Source organism: Delphinapterus leucas, chromosome 3 (assembly GCF_059928025.1).
Source record: "Delphinapterus leucas isolate spDelLeu-1000000601 "Yukka" chromosome 3, BTC_Dleu_Yukka2, whole genome shotgun sequence".
Classification (NCBI taxonomy): domain Eukaryota; kingdom Metazoa; phylum Chordata; class Mammalia; order Artiodactyla; family Monodontidae; genus Delphinapterus; species Delphinapterus leucas.
In genome coordinates, this window is record NC_143131.1 from 28,119,065 (window position 1) to 28,140,005 (window position 20,941).

The 20,941-nt window shown below is 43.8% G+C and overlaps 2 protein-coding genes across 3 annotated transcripts in view; one reads left to right on the plus strand and one right to left on the minus strand.

Annotated features, from left to right (window-relative positions):
* The window catches only part of GOLPH3 (golgi phosphoprotein 3), a 53,426-nt gene extending 49,096 nt beyond the window's left edge, over window positions 1-4,330 (minus strand). Inside the window, exon 1 of the mRNA XM_022599889.3 lies at window positions 3,949-4,330. Within this exon, the coding sequence (XP_022455597.1) occupies window positions 3,949-4,173 (225 nt within the window). The 5' untranslated portion in view covers window positions 4,174-4,330. The remainder of the gene's footprint in view (window positions 1-3,948) is intronic.
* On the plus strand, window positions 3,781-16,753 carry LOC149749519 (uncharacterized). Of its 2 annotated transcripts, none has more exons than XM_089908741.1 (2): window positions 3,781-5,080; window positions 6,131-16,753. In XM_089908741.1, the coding sequence occupies exon 1, from the start codon at window positions 4,322-4,324 to the stop codon at window positions 5,012-5,014; it is 693 nt and encodes a 230-aa protein (XP_089764867.1). In that variant the 5' UTR covers window positions 3,781-4,321; the 3' UTR covers window positions 5,015-5,080; window positions 6,131-16,753. The 2 variants fall into 2 exon arrangements, with proteins under 2 accessions (XP_089764867.1, XP_089764866.1); XM_089908740.1 differs by having other exon boundaries at window positions 3,781-6,236; window positions 6,772-11,907.
* Window positions 16,754-20,941: the final 4,188 nt, after the last annotated feature.

The window sequence follows — 20,941 nt, forward strand, 5'->3', positions numbered from 1 at the left end:
AGAGATCAAATAACATGTAAAACAAAGGATACGCCACAGACCAGGACTATACTATACTGCCTCTTTCCACTCTGCTATTCCACATGCACACACTAAATTATACCTGGCCGTTTAAAGTAATCAAATCCAACTTTAATGCACTAAGATTTGTCATGAATGAAGATATTTAAAAGTATATGACACCAGTTATTTCACGTAATTCTCAAAGAGGCATTCTGAAAACACTAACTACTGGAGGCACCTATGGAAAAATCAAATGGTTGGGAGGAAAAAAATACCTAGCTTGTTTGCAGTCCCTTCCTCTCAACTACAGGGGAGACAGCAGAAATCTTGCTAATTATTTGGAAGTTGAATTCAAATTTAAACCCATCTGCCATCCTTGCTGTGGCCTCTGACAATTTACTTCAATACCTATGTCCTCTGCCCAGACTGAGCATCGGAATCCCCAGAGGGGCCCAGGCGTTGGTGTTTTAATAAAAGACAGAAAGGAAAATCACTGGTAAAAAATCTGAAATGAAACTCACAATAACTTTAGAGTCATCCCTAATAGGTAATCTGAAGCCAGACCATCTGCTTACTGGCAGGCAAGCTGAGTCTTCTGTTCAGCAAAGGGGTGAGGGAGAGAATACTAGATTCAGGATACGAGTTAAAATAATTTTAATATTATAGATTGTAAATGTGTTAAAAGTAAGCTGATAATACAATGAGAAAGAACAAATGACAACCTCACACAATAAGGATGAAGCTCACAAACTTTGCTTTACAAAAGGCACAAATAAAAGTACAAAAATAGGCAAAATTATTCTATGCTGAATTCTAAAGTCAAGCCAGTGGTAACCCTTGAGGACCAGGCAGTGACTGGAAAAGGAAATCAAGCAGGGCTTCTGGAGAGCTGGTCATGTTGTTTCTTCATCTAGGTGCTGGTTCAACAGGTGTGTTCAATTTGCAAAACTTCTTCACACTCGTGCACTTTTCTGTGGGTTTATTATTCAACAAAAGCCATTTTTAACAAACCGTAAGTCTCAGCATTTTTGAAAAGTCAAACTAATTTCACCTCTCACAATTTCTTTAAAATTCTTCTTGTTCTGATTTCAAGTAAGGTTAGCTCACATATATATAAAATGTGTCCATCATTAATGACAAACCTAACCTTTGAATTTAGCTTTTAAATACCTTAAAAGTACCCAGAAATATAACAAAGATGGACACTAAGTTAAAATAATAAAAAGTTAAAGCAGTGAATTTATTAAGCTGTATATATTACAGGTAAAGTTTAGAATTTGTTAATATTAAACTTAGTAAGGGGGCTTCCCTGGTGGTGCAGTGGTTAAGAATCCACCTCCCAATGCAGGGGACACGGGTTCGAGCCCTGGTCCAGGAAGACCCCACATGCCACGGAGCAACTAAGCCCACGCGCCACAACTACTGAGCCTGCTCTCTAGAGCCCGCGAGCCACAACTACTGAGCCCATGTGCCACAACTACTGAAGCCCGCGCACCTAGAGCCCGTGCTCCACAACAAGACAAGCAACCACAATGAGAAGCCCACGCACTGCAACGAGGAGGAGCCACTCGCCGCTGCTAGAGAAAGCCCGCGCCAGCAACAAAGACCCAACACAGCCAGAAATAAATTAAATAAATAAATTTTATATAAATAATAAACTTAGTAAGTTAAAAGCGTAAATGCCTAGAACCTATGTAAGAGAGTAATTCCTGTCCCCTAAAAAGAGTGATACCAGTTGAAGACATAGGGACGGGCGACAGGCAGGTGGAAGGAATCTCCTAAAGAGAAAGAAATGAATGGATGAGTTGCCAGGGGTAGTTATTATGTAAAGATGTGAGGACAGGGGAAAATATACAGGTTAATCCCTAAAACCTAAGTCTAAAGCAATGCAAAGTCCCAACCCCACCCACTGCCACTTCAACTCCATGCACCTGCCTGCAAAGGGAAAAAAGTTTCCCTATGTGGTTGTTGAAATGCTCAGAATTAGCTAGTTGTCTGGACCTTGGCCGTGACATGGCAAAGTATAGTGACTCCTGACACAAACACAACAGATGGTTTCAATTATGTACCACCAAAGAACTTTAAATTTTCTAGGTTTCGTTAAGTATCATTAAGCTTCAACAAATAAATTCTTTAGATTATCTTCATGAAAACCAATCACAGAAAAACAGCATGTTAATATGTTTCAGCTTAAACATTTGGAGTAACACATACTTAAAAAAACAAAAAGGTACCTTCTCACCATAATTTCTCATTTAGAGTGACTCAGAAGTCCAAAAGCTAGTCTTGGTTTTAGCATTTAAGTTTTAGTTTTACACACAGAATGTATCCACATAGAAAAGTCTCAAAAACTATAAACCAAAATGTTCACTCAGAAATATGGATGACTTTTCTTCACTTTGCTTTTTCTTTTTTTTTTTTTTTTTTGGTATTTTTTATAATGTTACTTTTGTCCCAAAGGAAAAAGAAAGAGACTTAAAGAAAAATGTTCATTACCAAGATTCTAAATGGTGAAGCCTAAAAAAAGCTTTTTTTTTTTTTTTAGAATACTTTCTAAAAATCACATTTCTAGGACACTATACAACTAGTTTGCTTTTCCAAAGAACAAAAAGGAATTTCACATACAGTCTGCTTTCATCATAACTCAGTAATTAAAACACAGGTACTGGGGCCCCTTTCATAGCCAGAGGGACATCAACTTTTTTCAAGAGATCATCAGAAAAACCTGAGCAAACTGGAAACCCAGAAAACGCAAATACTCTAGGCATGTCCATCAAGGTAAATTTTAATTCATTAGATTACTAAATATCAGGAGTCCACAAACAATCCATATAAAACTCACCTATATCTGATAAGTTTTGGTGAATAAGACTAAGTTGTTTTAATAAGACTTTTTTTTTTTTTTTGCCCACCTCTGTGAACTGGGAAAAGTTTATTTAAAAAAAAAAACTTAGATATTTTTGTATCTGACTCTCAAAATGTGCCGTCTGCAGTTTCCATAGGGAGATAAAACAAGCTTCTGGGACCCCTCACCATACACAATTTATACAATATCCATTCATCTGTCTGACCCTCTGGCAGGTCTCTAAAAATAATCATTTTTGGAGACAGACCCGTGATAAAGCAAATATAGCAAAATGTTAATTATAGAACCTAGGAGGTGAGTGTATAGGTGTCCACTGCAGCATTTTTCTCAACTTCTCTATGTGTGAACAATCTCACAAGTTATTGGGGTGAAAACAATCGTTTCAGAGTCAGAACACAAGTATCTATGGAAACGCTGAGGCCTTTCATCAAATCACAAACCTAGCATTTCAAGCGCGCCCACGAAAATGCCCCTCCTTGAGAATGCAAGACTTTTTTAAAGAATAGTAAACTGGTAAAATGTAAACGCGATACTAAAAATAATCTCTCACGCAAAACAAATTTACCTAGGAAGTCCATTTCCAGGTTTCATGAGATTTTTGTTGGACTTTTATCAGTAAAACAACTTTTGCCTCCATTACCATTTCACCGAAATGTTTTCAAAATTCCAAACAGTACACCTTGTGTTTTTTTTTTTAAATCACCCAGAAAGCAGATGAGTGGACCTAGGTCCCCTGATCTCCCAGGTCCTAAAACCTGCAGAACCTATGAGTTCGGGTGCACTCTAACCTGCAAGTCTCCAGGTGGGAATTGTACCCTGGGGTCTACCCGGGTTAAACACGCGGAAAAAAGCGAGGAAGCAACAGACCGCCGGGGAGTCAAAATGAAAGGAGTGACTGTGAAAGAAGGGAAATCCAAGCAATCAGGGCGGGGAGGATCTGGACGCACGGGACCAGCTGGGCGCTCCCGGGCGCGGAGCTCGGGAGCTGGGAGGGCAGACGCGTGGAGCCGGTGGCCAGGCTCCCGCCTGGCGCCGGGGCCCCGCACCGGCCGCCCCCGCCCTGACCGCTGCACCCGCACCTCTCGGTCCTTGAGGCCCAGAAGGAGCACCTCCTCCATCAGAGTCAGCCGCGTTTCCTTTGAGTCGCCCTTGTCGTCTTCGTCCTGCTCGTCGCGACGGCTCTGCGCGTCGTCCTCGCCGTTGCCACCGCCGCCGCCAGCCGCCCGCTCCTTGTCGGCGGCGTTGCGGGAGGCCTCGGTGCGCCGCTGCACCAGCCCCGAGCTGCGCTGGGTCAGCGAGGTCATGGCTCCGGCCGAGGCGCCGCGCCGGGCCGAGAGGGACGCGGGACTTGCCGGGTCTCCCTCTTCCTCCCTTCACGGCCCCCGACCCGCGCTTCCGTGTTAAACCCGGGCGCTGGGGCGACGTCCGTCGGTAGCGGGGCCGGGTGCAGTCATGGGGAGACGGGCCGGGGCGAAGCAGGCGGGCCGGTCGTCGGGGCGGGCGAGGGGCTCCTTCCTTCCTGCTGTCGCAGCCCAGGGGCTGCCGGAGCTCCGAGGCGGAGACGGTGGAGGAGGAGGAAGCGGTGGCGGCAGCGGCGGCGGCGGCGGCAGCGACGGCGGCGACGGCGGCGGCACCTTTCCAATATGGCGGCGCCGGCTGACGTCACTGGAGGATGTGGCACGGCCGCGGCGGGGCGGGCCGGGAGAACGCCGGAAGCGGCGGGCAGGGACCCGGGGGCCGGGACTCGCTGTCAACGACCCTCTCTCCGCCCCCCGGGTCTCCCCCGGCGCTCACCCTTTTCTTGGGGTTCCTTCGCCGCCCGGCCCGCCGTCCCCCTCCCATGACGTGTCCTTCCTCCGCCCGCCTTCCCGTGTCCCCCAAAGAACCGGGGCTGGAGCCAGAGTCTGGCAAGGCCCCAGCGAATCCGGGCAGGCTTGGCCTCGCGAGGGTGAACCCTGCTCCGTCTGGAGCTGTCCCCTTAGCACCCCAGACACCACCGTCCTCGGAGTTGGCCTCGCCCGGGGCTGCAGAGACCCGGCTTGGAATCCGGGGTCCCCACGAGTCACTGGAAGGACTTTGCTCACCGCTGATGGGGCGGGGAGAGGGCGCGCGCTCTGCCCACATTCCCAGACCCTTCAGGAGTAACTGCGTTTAAATGTCCTGAAAGCGGACTTTTAGTTTTTCTGGGTGTATTATGGCATGAAAAGAGAGGTTAGAACAAATTGAATAGTTTTGTTTGTAAAACTTTGTTCCTCCTTCCCGACCAGGGAGGGCACGGTGAGTACAGTTAGTACTGTACACGTCGGTACAGTCGACCTTAACGAACTTTTTATAGAGACAATAAACCTGTTGGGTTTCCTGCCAAGTCTTTGTACACATTAAATCTCTTTCAGTTTAACTACTCGGGTAAATCCTCTTGGCGTGCTTGACAGTTTGAGCAAGTTATGTTAAAGAATAGATGTCCAACCTGAGAGGGGGGTTTGTAGGGCCAGAAGAGTGGAGCTTATAAGGAAAACATTATCCAGAAATGGCATTGTATGCCATCCGATATTATTTAAAGTCAATAGTGATCACAGGCTGTGGTTACAGAATGATTTAGATAGGAGGAATGTAACAGGACTTGAGCTATAAGAAGCGATAAACGCCCACGGTAAAACCATCGCATAGAACATTTTTGGCTTACAGAGTTCTTCCTCTTCCACAAACCCATTATCCAGAACGCATACTGGCCGTGCACCATCACCCCGTGCCCGGGAAAGTGAGAAGTAAATCTCCTGGGGTGGGGAGAAGGGGGCAGGGTGAGCACAAAGTAGACCCTCCCTGTTTCCTATCTTTTTGGGCAAAGGTCAATTTCACTTCAACCAATTTCTCTCATTAACATCCTGTTCAACTCATTTTTTTTCTTTTATTTCTCTCCCAGTTCTTTCCCAAATAGCTTAAAATGTTTCTTTTTAAAAGAAATATAATTATTTGATTAATATAGTCAAATACAAAAGTTTAAAGAGTATAAAGATAGCTATAGTGAAAATCTTCCTTCTAGCCCTGACCCTGTTCACCCAGTTGTTCTCCCCTCCCCCTGGTGATTTTAAAATATGTCAACAAATTAGGTGAAGCCTAATTCCCCTCCCCTTGAGTGTGGGCCAGACTTAGTGACTCTCTTCAAATGAATTGAATGTGGCAGGCAGGACTGTGTGTGACTTCTTAGACTAGGACATAAAAGTCTTTGCAGCTTCTTCCTTGTTCTCCTTTGCTCTCTCTTAGATCGTTCACTCTGAGGGAAGCCAGCTGCCATATCATGAAGACATTCAAGCAGCCTTATGAAGAGGTCTAGTTGAGAAGGAACTGAGGCCTCCTGCCCAACAGCCATGTGAGTCAGCCATCTTGGAAGTGGATCCCAGCCCCAGCCAAACCTTTAGTTAACATCTTAACTGCAACCTCATGAAAGAGTCTGAACCTCTACCACTGAACATACACAGAGAATTTGTGCTCCTCCCCATGTCCCCATCTGTCATGGGCATAATTCTAATACAGCCCTCATAATTCTTGCTGCCCTAGTATCTACACTTTTGTGTAATCCCCTCTCCTTGAGGGTGAACAGACTTTGTGACTTACTTCTAACCACTAGAATACGGCAAAAGGGAGGGAATGTTGCAGATGTAATTAAGGTCCTTAATAAATTCACTTTGAGCTAATCAAAGGAGAGATTATCCTGGGTGGGCCTGCATAACCAGGTGGCATAATCACTTTCCCTCGAAAGTGGATCCATCCCTTCCCTAATTAGAGAGACTTGAGTCAGCTGAGACATTCTCTAGATTGCTCTCAAGACATTCTCTCTTGAGGAAGACAGCTGTGTTGTGAACTGCCTATGGAGAGCAGTAACCTCTAAGAGTTGATGGTCTCAGTCTTAGAACTACAGCAACTGAATTACTCCAACAACATGAATGAGCTTGGAAGAAGACCCCAATCTCCAGATGAGAATGTAGCCCAGCCAACACTTTGATCACAACCTTGTGAGACTCTGAGCAAAGAATCCAGTTAAGCTATGCCAAACTCCTGACCAATGGAAACTCTGAAATAATAAATGTGTATCGTTTTAAGCCACTGAACTTGTAGTAATTTGTTATGTCATTGATGCAAGTAGGTTGAAAAAAATAAAGGGTGGTAAAATATATACCATGCAAACAGCAACCATAATCAAGCTAGAGTGACTATACTAATATCAGACAATATAGACTTTAAGACCACACATACACACAACATTGTAAATCAACTATATTCTAATATAAAACAAAAATTAAAAAAAAATTAGACCACATATACACACAAAGTTACTAGAAATACACTCTCACATTTGTGGTCAATTGATTTTCAACAAGGATGCCAAAACAATTCGATGGGGAAAGAATAGTCTTTTCAAAACAAATGGTGCAGGGACTTCCCTGGTGGTCCAGTGGGTAAGACTCCACGTTCCCAATGCAGGGGCCGGGGTTCGATCTCTGGTCGGGCAACTAGAACCCGCGTGCGTGTCACAACTAAGAGTCTGCATGCTGCAACTAAAAGATCCTGCATGCTGCAGCTAAAGATCCTGCATGCCACAATGAAGATCCCACTTGCTGCAACTAAGATGCAATGCAGCCAAAATAAACAAACAAATGGTACAGAAACAACTGTCTATCCATATACAAAAAGAAATGAAGTTGAACCCCTACCTTATACCATATATAAAAATTAACTCAAAATGGATCAAAGATCTAAGTGTATAGCTAAAAATATAAAATATTTAGATGAAAATTGGCATAAATCTTCATGATCTTGGATTGGGCAATGGTTTCTTAGATATAACCAAAAACCCGAATGATAAAACAAAAGAGAGATAAATTGAACGTTGTTAAAAGGACACCACTAAGAAAATGTGCTTCAAAAGACACCATCAATTGTAAAGCAATTATACCCCAATACAGATGTTTAAAAAAAAAAAAAGACACCATCAAGAAAATGAACAGCCAACCCATGTAATGGGGAAAAAAAAATTATAAATCATATATCGGATAAGGACTTATATCTAGAATATATAAAGAATGCTTACAACTCAATAATAAGAAGTAATCCAATTTAAAATAGGCAAAGTGGGACTTCCCTGGTGGTGCAGTGGTTAAGAATCGCCTGCCAGGGCTTCCCTGGTGGTGCAGTGGTTGAGAGTCCGCCTGCTGATGCAGGGGACGCGGGTTCGTGCCCCGGTCCGGGAAGATCCCACATGCCGCGGAGCGGCTGGGCCCGTGAGCCATGGCCGCTGAGCCTGCGTGTCTGGAGCCTGTGCTCCACAACGGGAGATGCCACAACAGTGAGAGGCCCGCGTACCACAAAAAAAAAAAAAAAAAAAAGAATCGCCTGCCAATGCAGGGGTCATGGGTTTGATCCCTGGTCCAGGAAGATCCCACATGCCGTGGAGCAACTAAGCTCATGCACCACAACTATTGAACCCGCGCTTGCCTAGAGCATGTGCTCTGCAACAAGAGAAGCCACTGCAAGGAGAAGCCCGCACACCGCAACAAAGACTAGCCCCTACTTGATGCAACTAGAGAAAGCCTGCGTGCAGCAACAGAGACCCAATGCAGCCAAAAATAAAGAAAGAAAATAAAATAGGCAAAGTATATAAATAGACTTTTTACCAAAGAAGATACAAGAATAGCCAATAAGCCAATGAAAAGAAGCTCAATATCATTAGGGAAGAGCAAATCAAAGCCACAATGAGATACCACTTCACACCCACTAGAATGGCTATAATAAAAAAGACAGATATTAACATGTATTGTGATGTGGAGAAACTGGAACCCTCATAATACTTGTTAGAAGGTAATATAATGCACCACTTTAGAAAACTATTTGGCATAGGTTTTAACATAGAGTTACCATATGACTCAGCAATTCCATGTCTACTTATATGCCCAAGAAAAATGGAAAATATATTTTACACAAAAACCTGTACATGAATATTCATAGCACCATTATTCATAATAATGAAAAAGTGGAAACAACCCAACTACCCATCAACTGATGAATGGATAAATAAAATGTGGTATATCTACATCATGAAATGTTAGGCAACAAAAAGGAATGGAGTACCGACACATACTGCAATGCAGCATGTATAGACTTTGAAGACATTATGCTAACTGGAGAAGCCAGTCACAAAAGATCACACACTGCGCAGTTCTCTTTATATGAAATGTCTAGAATAAGCAAACCTATAGAAGCAGAGAGCGGATTAGTGATTGCCCAGGGCTGGCAAGGTTGGAGGGCATGGGGAATGACTGTTAAATTTGTCCAAAGTTTCTTTTTGGGGTGATGAGAATGTTCTAAAACTATGCACAATTCTGTGAAGATACTAAAACATTGAATTATACACTTTAAAAGGGTAAATTGTGTGGTATGTAGATTATATTCCAATGAATCTGTTATTAACAAAAATTAGGGATCTTTGAATTAGGTCTGGCTAGAAGCATGTTCCAAGATACTATATATTATTGAGAAAAAAATTTGGATTTTTTAAAATATGCTTTTTGTAATAGGTACTTTTTCGTTTTTAAGTTAAAATGTTTTGAACAAGGTTGACTCGTTGGTGATGAAAAAGGAACATACTTTTGGCATAATAAAACATAAACTCATATTTTTTTAACCAATAAATTTGGAGGATTTAAAATTTTAAACAAATGTAGAAGAAAGCATTGTTGTTTACCTTCATTGAAGATTATCGTGAGAAAATAAATAACATAAGCATCAAAGAAATACACAGACTAGATAGGCTATAAAAACAATTTTAGCTGTTTGTTTATATAACAGTCTGTCACACAAATTCTAGAATTACATAGTTTAAGGAGCATTCAAGAGATTAAACAATTCACAAGCCTGAAATTTTTCCAACTGCCTACTCATTTTCCCTGGAAATCTAGAAAGGCAAGATTTCATGGTTTTATTATACCAGGTAGTTTAGTATCTTTCCACCGTGATCATCCGGAAGTCTTCTAAACTTCTAAGTTAAATCCTTAACTATTAGTCTATATGAGGCCAGATATGAAAAGCTGTTGACACGGAGATAAGGCGTCTCCTGATTTATTAGTAAAGATCTCTACTGTGACTGGACGTTTTAGGCCAAAGCAATCTTCTTGGAATTTACTTGAGGTTTAGGTATAATCCTCTATCCTCTGGGTGCACTAAACACCCCTCTCGTTTTCTCAGCTCAGTGGAAATTGAATAGCTTATTCACTGTTATCTAGAAAACAGCCCCTTACACATGTATACAAATTTAATTTGTTCTCTGCCCCACCTTCTCTGAATGAATTATTCTTGGTTCCCTGAGTCAACCATGAAAATAAATGCCCTCTTGTCCAAGATTTTAAATAAATCACAGTGTGATGAGAAAGAACTGAGCTTCTTTTTTTGCGGTATGCGGGCCTCTCACTGTTGTGGCCTCTCCCGTCGCAGAGCACAGGCTCCGGACGCGCAGGCCCAGCGGCCATGGCTCACGGGCCCAGCCGCTCCGCGGCATGTGGAATCCTCCTGGACCGGGGCACGAACCCGCGTCCCCTGTATCAGCAGGCGGACTCTCAACCACTGCGCCACCAGGGAAGCCCCTAAGCTTCTTCATCTGTAGAATGTCTCCCTCTTTTCACAAACCACGAATTTTCCTTCTAGGAACAAAGGTTGCTTTCCCGTCAAAGGACTGAATGCTGAAGCTTCCTGAGTGGCTATATTAGCTTTCTGTGCTATAGAACAAACAGAAGATATTTATTATCTTACAATTTCTGTGAGGCAGGCATCAGGCACAGCTTAGCTGGATTCTCTGCTCTGGGACTCACAAGGATGCAATCAAGATGTCAGCTGAGCTGCATTCTTATCTGGAGACTCGACTGGGAAAGAATTGGCTTCCAAGTTTGCTCAGGTTATTGGCAGAATTCATTTCCTGGAGGTTGTAGAACTGAGGGCTTCCGTTTCTTGTTGGCTGTTGGCTGAAGGCCACCCTCGGCTCTTAGAGGCTGCATGCGGTTTCTTGCTGAATGGGCTTCTTCAACATGGCTGCTTCTTCATCGAGCCGAAAAGGAGAATCCCTAGTGTAAATCTGTCAGCATAATGGAGTTTTATAGAATGTAACATTGTCATGGGAGCGACATCCCTTCACTGTTGCCATATTCCACTGATTAGAAACAGTCATTAGTTTCAGCCCACACTCAAGAGAACAGGATTATATAAATGTATGAACACCAGAATACAGGTGATCACTGCAGATCACCTTAGGGTCGGCCCAGCACAGCCGACTTGAATCCCTTCTACACGGAGATGGAGTATGGGAATGAACAAATTAATAAACAAAAGCTAACCTATCTTTCAGTATTTTACATTATCTTTTTTCTTTATCCATAACTCCTTAGAAAAGCATTTGTATGAGTTATTTATTGCTATTTAACAAACCATGTCCCCCAAATAGTGGCTTAAAACAGCAACTGTTTGCTCATTTTTCCGAGGGTCAGCAATTTGGGCTGGCCTCAGCTGGGCTGTTCTGCTGCTCTCCCACGGGGTTTCGCGTATGGCTGGAGTCAAGCTGCAGCTTGACGTGGGCTGGTTGCTTTAACACAGCCTCACTCACATACGTGGAAATTGGTGCTGGCTTTAGGTCTCCAGCAGGCTGGCCCGGCCCTCTTCACATGGTGTCTGAGTTCCAGGAGGAAGAGAAGCTACAAACCTCAGTCATTGTACAATATCACTTCTGCCACATTGTGCTGATCAAAGGCAAGCCCAGATGCAACAGGTGGGGAAATAGACTCCACCTCTTTTCCTTTCCAGACTTGTGCAAAGTTCAAACCTGACAGCCTTTTAGGATTTACCTGATAGCTATTACAAAGTATCTATCCCCATACACAGAGCATTTCTTACCTGGTTAAAGATCCAGTGGCATTTAATGTTTATTATTGTTAAAGCAGTTAATTGATCTTTGCTTAAATAAGCTACTATCTCCAGATATCTTCACATGTTAGTCTTAAATGTTGCTAGGTTTATTCTTTTTTTTTTTTTTTTTTTTTTGCGGTACACGGGCCTCTCACTGTTGTGGCCTCTCCCGTTGCGGAGCACAGGCTCCGGACGCGCAGGCTCAGCGGCCATGGCTCACGGGCCTAGCCGCTCCGCGGCATGTGGGATCCTCCCGGACCGGGGCACGAACCCGTGTCCCCTGCATCGGCAGGCGGACTCTCAACCGCTGTGCCACCAGGGAAGCCCTAGGTTTATTCTTAATAAATGTTCATCTTAAGTATTGCTAGCTGTTTTCTTTTTTCTTTCAGCTTTTAAAAAAGTTTTTTTACTTGGAACAGAATTAACTTACAATATTGTGTTAGTTTCATGTGTACAGCAAAGTGAATCAATTATACATATACATGTATCCACTCTTTTTTTTTTTTTTTTTAGATTCTTTTCCCATATAGGCCATTACAGAGTATTGAGTAGAGTTCCCTGTGCTATACAGCAGGTTCTTATTAGTTATCTATTTTATATATAGTAGTGTGTGTATGTCAATCCCAATCTCCCAGTTTATCCCTCGCCCCTTATCCCCTGGTGACCATAAGTTTGTTTTCTACATTTGTGACTCTACTTCTGTTTTGTAAATAAGTTCATTTTTACCCTTTTTTTAGATTCCATGTATAAGCAACATCATATGATATTTGTCTTTTTTTTAATTAATTAACTTATTTGGTTGCGCCGGGTCTTAGTTGTGGCACATGGGTTCAGTAGTTGTGACGCACAGGCTTAGTTGCTCTGCGGCATGTGTAATCTTCCAGACCAGGGATTGAACCCATGTCCCCTACACTGGCAGGCAGATTCTTTATCCACTGTACCACCAGGGAAGTCCGATATTTGTCTTTCTGTGTCAACTTTTTATTTTGATAAATACTTCCAAGCATTTAGTAAATAAACCATAGAAATTCCAGAAGAACATTATGTAGGTGAATTCTTTTGTAACACTGGAAAGGAGAAGCCTTTCTTACCATCACCTAAAATCCAGAATCTTGAGAGAAAACATTGATAAATTTGATTCCATAAAAATCAAAAACTCCCTTGTGGGAGGTGTTGATTCTTCTTGTTTCTTCTCCACACACAAATCTAATCCATTTGTTCACTTACTGCCACCTCTGCTTACTCTGCCCCAGTGCCAATCCAAACATCTCCCTGTTCAACTGCCACTGGACTTCATTTAGCTGCATTTCTGTAGGTGCTCTATGTCAGTAACGAGTGACTTTCTGCCCACCACCCATGGCCATCATCCCTAGGTGACTTGGAGTTTCCTAAGTTGCTTTCAGCTCTGCCACCGCCTGAAGGGGAGCTCACTCTCTCCCTCTGTCATGCTACCCCTTCTCCTGCTGCTTTACCTGCCAAAGGGCAGACGAGCTTTTCCAAAGTATATCCGTGTGAGAATACTCTCCTCCCATCTCCTATCCGCCTTTAAAAGATAAAATTGTGGAATTATTTATATAGCCCCTTTTCTAGAAGCTCATAATACCTCTTCAGCACCACGCACATGGCAGCTTTTACATGCCCTCCTGAGGTTTACCACCACAGTTCTCCTTCATATTTGTTCTTACTCCATTACCCTCTCCCAACCAAAGCCCCTCCCCATCAATTCACGAACACAATTCAGAAAGTATTCCAGATGAACTGAAAAAGCTCTTCTGAATAGAGTATATTTACCATGTGAATCAGCGACAGGGTTTAGATACAAAACACTAATTTTACCAAAATTTAAGCTACTCAAGATAGAAATGATTACTCCAACTGGATTATTTCTTCTCACCAAAATGAGGTGAGAATGCAAGAAATTATCTTAATAGGTGATGTAGCAATGTTCCTAATAATCTTAATAATGACTACATCTTCTTTAACTCAAAATTCCGGTAAACTTTTACCTTGACCCACTTAATTAATAAAAAAGATAGTGGGATTAATTAACTCTATTTCCTTCCCTTATGAAAGGGAGGTTTAGATAAGTCAAAATTTAATAAATAATCCTACCTTTGACATCGAAATTGGGTGTTTTTTTGGAAAAGTTGCCTGATTAAGTAGGTTTTGATTTTGTTTTTAATTATTATTCTTTTTGCATTTGCATTTGTGGTAATTGGAATTTTTCTTATCAACCAAACTACAGATCTGATTGGGGAAGATCTGAGAAGATCAGTTTCTCTGTCGTTGCATTGTTTAACTGCTATTATATTTTACTTCAGATACAGTCATCAGTTCTGTCTCTGCCACCTCTCAAAACCAAGGTGTGGTCAATAGATGGCCTACATTTGCCCCCAGTCAAGAGATGGAGTTCGTATCTCCTCCTCTTGCACCTGAGTAGAACTTGAGACTGCCTCAACCAATTGGGGATAGGGGAAGTGAACTTATGTAACTTTTGAGGGTAGATTATAAATATGTACACCTGCTTTGTTCTCTTAGGATGATAGTTCTTGGACTCAGCCACCATACTGTGAGGAAATCCAAACATTCTGTTTAGAGGCCCACCTAGAAAGGAACAGAGGCCCCTGGCCCACACCCCTGGCCAAGCTCCCAGTTAACAGCACAGTTTGCCACCATGTGAGTGAGGCATCTTGAAAGTGAATCCTGCCCTCCAGTTAAGCTGTCCCAGCTGATGCCATGTGGAGCAGAGATGAGCCATCCATTCTTGAGAAGTAGGTAACTGAAACACAGAGGAAGAAGAGTTTCCCAGGCTCAAACTGCTCTAGAGTTGAGTCTGGTATATATTTAGATACAAAGGACTTCCCTCTTTCTGAGATAAACCAACCAAGCCAGTTATCAAGAGGAATTGTTAACTGCCAGTGAACCCTCCGTCAGCTTCCCTCACCCAAATAAGTAATTTAGTGAAAGCTGACCGTACACCCATTTTACAGGCTGGAGATTTTAAACAGGAAGAGTTAAGTCATCAGTGGACACCAGGGCCAGGAGCAGTCTGGCTGAGAAAGACAAGCAATTTCATGCAGCAGTCGGGAAGAGAAGAAAGTTGATGTGCTCTCAAAAGATGGGGAGAGACCCCTCCAACTGTGAGGGCAGGACAAGAAAAACTCAAGCCAGTTAAGTGACCTGAGCTGAGTCTGAGAGGCTGTCACAGGAATCATCTCTCGTTTTTTAGCTCTCGAAGGCGGGTGTGGGTGGGACGAGGTCAGATGCCGAAGGGGTTCAATGAATTCATTACTTCTTGTTTTTAGGAGATTACATGCAACAAACTATGTTTTAAAAATTGCGCAAGTATCATGAACACATTCTTAGGCTAAAATTTTCAAACAAGAATCAATTCCAGAGAGCAAACTATAAAAGTCAACTTTCATCCGCACTCCCATTTTCACATCCCTCCCCCAAATTAGCCAGGACTGTGGTTTGGCATCCATCCTTCTGTCCCTATTCTATGCATTTACGTGTAATACATGGACATACGTTATACAGATTTTTCATGTAAACAGGTTATGCTGTATGCGCTGTTCTGCAAGCTGCTTTTTCCACATAATAATATATCTTGGGAATCTCCCCCTATCAGTGCATTTACCTCTATCTCATTCTTTGTAATGGCTGCAAAGTATTTCACGGTATGGGTAAACAATTTAATCAGTTCTGTAATGATGGACATCTAACCTAGTCTTAAATGTTCACTATTCCAACAGTGCTGCAATAAGCCCCTCTGTGCAAACATCTGCATGCTGAGTGTTCTGTAAGGTCGGTTCTGGGTCTCAGGCTGAGTGCGAGTGATGAATAAAGCAGCCGATGTCTCCATTTATTTCTCCCGTTGACGTAACATTCCCATAGTCTCTGACATCCTTTTTGCCTCTGCCTTTGAGGACAGTTTCTTGGGTGACTGCTCCCAAGGAACTCTAGCATGGCTACTCACTAAGGAAACAGAAGACTCCAGTGGCAGGAAAATTAAGCTGCAGAAGCTGAGGTTAAATAAGACATAGAATTTGAGGTGAGCCATTGGAAAGCAATTTTGGTCTCCCAAAGAGTTGTTTAATAAAGATGGCCTTGACATATGTTTACTTTCTTGGTTCCCCTACTATTTTTAGTTCCTTGGGCGAAGTTAATACTTGATTATAAATACATGCTTTTAAAGTTTAAAAAAAGCAGGCTGGGCTTCCCTGCTGGCGCAGTGGTTGAGAGTCCGCCTGCCGATGCAGGGGACACGGGTTCGTGCCCTGGTCCGGGAGGATCCCACATGCCGCGGAGCGGCTGGGCCCCGTGAGCCATGGCCGCTGAGCCTGCGCGTCCGGAGCCTGTGCTCCACAACGGGAGAGGCCCCAGCAGTGAGAGGCCCGCGTACCGCAAAAAAATAAAAAATAGAAAAATAAAAATAAAAAAGGCAGGCTTATAGCATAAATGAAGAAAGTTTCAGCTAAAATTAGCCATCTGCTCCCCCTGTAGATGCCCATCCTGGGGTGCAGCCTCGGAAGCGTCATTAGCTCTTTACGCCATTAGCCTACTCTTAGTACATTTGCCTCACGGTACTAACTGATGGCTCATGACCTTAAAATCTTAATGTCTCTTCCAAGGGTCATTTGGCCACGTCTAAATCATAGCTACATCCAGCCTTTGCATCTGGATTTTTATTTATTTGCCTCAATAAGGGCTGAGGAGGGGAAGTGGAAAACGAATAGGTTCAGTTTGCCTTTTACAAAGGCCAGACCAGTGGGCGGTTTCAAAGGCAAAGCTAAATATAAATAAATCTTTGTTTGGGGGCCTTATATAATTAAATTGTGTTTCACCTATCATGTTAGTAAAACCACAACATAGCTTACAGCTATGTCAAAGATACACCTACTATTCTAAGATGTGTTTCCTTCCTCAACCGTAACTCCTGAGGGCTATGACAATCCCATGCCAGTTGCCACAGACATCTCCTCCTTGTTCCTCATGAGAAAAGTTTCCTTTTTAACGGTGGTCTATTTGTTTGCTTGTTTATCGACAGGCATCTTTCAAATTGTCTAACTTCAAAAGTATAGGAGTTTGTTTGTTTATAATAGAAAAATAAACCTAAAAAGGCCATTGCAATTTGAACTAAAATTCAAATCTCAGGAAGAGGAGCTTTGTTTGGAATTAAGATTTAGAAAGTTGTGATTGAGGACATCTGTTTGCTGGCTGATGGGACTGAATGGCTGGAACAAAGGAGATGAAGTGGTAGCATGTAGACTGGCTGCTGTGATCTCACCACGATGCTTAGCATTTCATCTGGGGGAGAAAGAAATGAGAGTAACAGTTGATGTGCCGTAAACAAGGAAGTCCCACCATCTTCCATTTCTTTCTTTTTTTGTTTTTTTTACAGAGAAGAAATCTTATATTTATGAGACAGTTGAGAAGCCACTAAGATACTTACTTCCAAGGTATTATCTTCGGTCATGTTCCCTATCTTCTTTTTAGGGAATATTCAGCCCCTACAGCTATCACAAATGCAGCAAATCCCCATTTGAATTCTTTTAATAATGCACCAACAAAGAAAGCATCGTTTCCAAAGTCACCTTGTACCTCCGAACTTCACTGTGGTCCCACAGATCCCTTAGCCCTCGTGGGCCCAACTTCTCCTGGACAGTGTCTAATGGGGTCCCTTCTATCTTCCATTGTTTATAATCAGGAAGTTCCACTTTACTGTGACTATGTACATGTCCACGTCCATGGGCCACGCCTGACCCACGGCAAACTGACCTCTCAGGACACTCATTATTCAGCTCTCCAGCCAAAGCCATCATCTTCCATTTCTGAGACCTATTACCATGCTCTTTCATTAAGCAAGAGCTGAGGGACATGCCTACAATGCTCCGAAATTATCCTTTTCTTTTCAATAAATTTATTTATTTTTTATTATTTATTTTTGGCTGTGTTGGGTCTTCGTTGCTGTGCACAGGCTTTCTCTAGTTGTAGTGAGCGCGTGCTTCTCATTGCCGTGGCTTCTCTTGTTGCGGAGCACGGGCTCTAGGTGCGCGGGCTTCAGTAGTTGCAGCACACGGGCTCAGTGGTTGCGGCTCGCGGGCTCTAGAGCGCAGGCTCGGTAGTTGTGGCGCACAGGGCTTAGTTGCTCCGTGGCCCAAATTATCCCTTTGTTGTTCCTCAGGCCTCTCGTTCCACCTGGCCCACCCAACCGTCTACTCTTCCACCCCCTGGGTGGGGCGTGGGGGGAGTTCTATGAAACGTGTCTCTTCCCCAAGTTACAGATGGGGATGAGACATAGGACTCCTCTATTTTCAGATTCCCCAAATCAATGTTGTGGGTAGTGGCGGAGTGGCGTCCTCACCTTCCTCTGCTCACACTCAGGGAACTCATGATAGGGCTACGGCGCAGGCCGCTCCACCCCACCCCCGTTCTCCGCTGACTCTCCTTCGCAGCCAGAGGATCTTTAGTCAAGAGAGGTTGGGGGCTTCCCTGGTGGCGCAGTGGTTGGGAGTCCGCCTGCCGATGCAGGGGACGCAGGTTCGTGCCCCGGTCCGGGAAGATCCCACATGCCTCGGAGCGGCTGGGTCCGTGAGCCATGGCCGCTGAGCCTGCGCGTCCAGAGCCTGTGCTCCGCGACGGGAGAGGCCACGGCAGTGGGAGGCCTGCGTACCGCCAAAAAAAAAAAAAAAAAAAAAAAAAGGTTGGGGAGGGTATGTAAGTGTTTGTACCCTGAATTCTTCAGGGTCCCGCTTTTTTTTTTTTTCTTTTTTTGGCCACGTCGCGCGGCATGTGGGATCTTAGGTCCCCAACCACGGATCGAACCCGTGCCCGCTGCAGTGGAAGCGCTGAGTCCTAACCACTGGACAGCTAGGGAATTCCCGTCAAATAGTAGCTTTAAATGACAAAACAGTTTTATCTCACAGCTCCTGAAGCTCAGGAATCTGGGCATGGCTTAGCTGGGTCCTCTGGCTCAGGCTTTCTTGCAAGACTGCAGTCAAGGTTTTCTGTAGGGCTGCAGTCACCTTAATGTTCAACCAGCTTCCCTGAACCAAGGGCTCCTAACATGAGAGACAGAGAGAGAGAGAGAGGGAGAAAGTCACAGTCTTTTGTAACCTAATCACTTTTGCCATACCCTATTTGTTAGAAGGGAGTCACTAGGTCCAGCCCATACTCAGGGAGAGAAGATTCACAAGGACGTGACCACTGGGAACCGTTTTAGGTGCTGCCTGCCACACTAAGTAATCTTCTTCTTTCTGACCATTATTGTTCTTACCATCCTGTCTGTATAAGATGAACTAGGCCATGTGATATGGACAACCAGTCCACCCAGGCCTGATAGTCCATACCTGAAGCACATCCTGCCTTCTTCGACTAATACAATGGTGTGCTTTTTAAAAATGAATACATAAAGGGGTGGGGGAGTCTTTTATAGCAATCTCATTGTTTGGATGTGTTCAGGTATTGGGACTCCCAGATCTACAATCTGTAGCATTTAGAGGCATGAGGCTCCCCTCCCTCAGAATGGGCCTATATCCTCTCCAACGTAGCCCTGGAAGCCCTTTGCACTACCTATGCTCTACTGACTGTCAGGGAGTTAGAGTAATTATGCAGGAAAAGACTCAAGGTTTCCCAATGAGTGTCTAGGTCTAGGAAATGCAGCTGAATAGAGTAACAATGCCAGGGGACTATCAGGCTTGCTGTGCTCTTCAGACTTTGTTCTGAATAGTCTTGGGAGCACAAGCTGAGATGTGGAGAGGCTTATGAAGGCGGGTGGTTTGGGAAGGAGAGAGGAAATGCAATGGACAAGAAAGGTGCTGAAGATGACATTCTGCTAACCCCGTGGGGGAGCTTAGCAAGTCATGTCATCCCTCTGGGCTTGAGTTCATCCTCTCAGAAATGACAGGGTTGAAGCAGATAATCTCTACATTTTATGGGTAAATGACCAGTAGAAAGAATTTATGAGAAAGCTAGTAAGGAATGAGTTTAGTTGTTGGAGAGAAAAGGGGATGAGTCAGTGCTGACTCACCTGTAAGTGATGACTTACTAAGAAGTTACTGAAAACAATTTATGAGATGTAAAAAATATCATACTGTATACTTTTTCCTAATTTTAATAAAATTTCATGTTGGTATAAAGATTACCGTTTTGTGGGCTTCCATGGTAGCACAGTGGTTAAGAATCCGCCTGCCAATGCAGGGGACACGGGTTCGAGCCCTGGTCTAGGAAGATTCCACATGCCGTGGAGCAACTAAGCCCGTGTGCCACAACTGCTGAGCCTGACCTCTAGAGCCCACGAGCCACAACTACTGAGCCCGTGTGCCACAACTACTGAACCTGCGCTCTAGAGCCCGTGCTCTGCAACCACAGAAGCCACCGCAATGAGAAGCCCGCACACCGCAACGAAGAGTAGCCCCTGCTCTCCACAACTAGAGAAAGCCCGCACGCAGCAACAAAGACCCAACACAGCCAAAAATAAATTAAAAAAAAAAAAAAGATTACTGTTTTGTAAATACAGAGCTTCTTTCCTTTTGGAAACAACCACCTACTATTCTTCTCTTCAATCCCTCCCCCCACCACACACACACACACACACACACACACATACACACCATCCACATGATTACCATGGAAGCCACCATGTTAGTGTGCCGTGATTCTACCCCTGTCTGCAGGTGACTAGTGCACTTATCTGAGCTGGGACACTCCTAATCCTTAACTGGTTTAGATCTAGAAACAGGTGGTCTAGTCTTTCTTAAGAATCTCAGGACTATGAATGTGAAGCTGGGACATTCAGGGACCACACCTTCTCTTACCTGGACCAGAGAAAACTGGTCTGGAAAGTAAGGAGGAAACAAAGTAGACGTACGGAGGAAAGCCACTGAGATGGAGAAAGAACACAGGCAGCACTTGCATTACTGGTTCCAGTAATTGCTGAAGCTGGGCTGTTGTCTTGTCATTTAGTTTCTGAGAACAGGATCCTCATTAACTTCCCCCTTTGGTTAAAGCATATTTGATTTGGATTTCTGTCTCCTGCAACCACAGGGGGGAAAAAACCTAACTTATTCACAAGTTCATTATTAGAAACAATTGTTAAATTATTAAAAGAATAAGGAAGAACACAAAAAG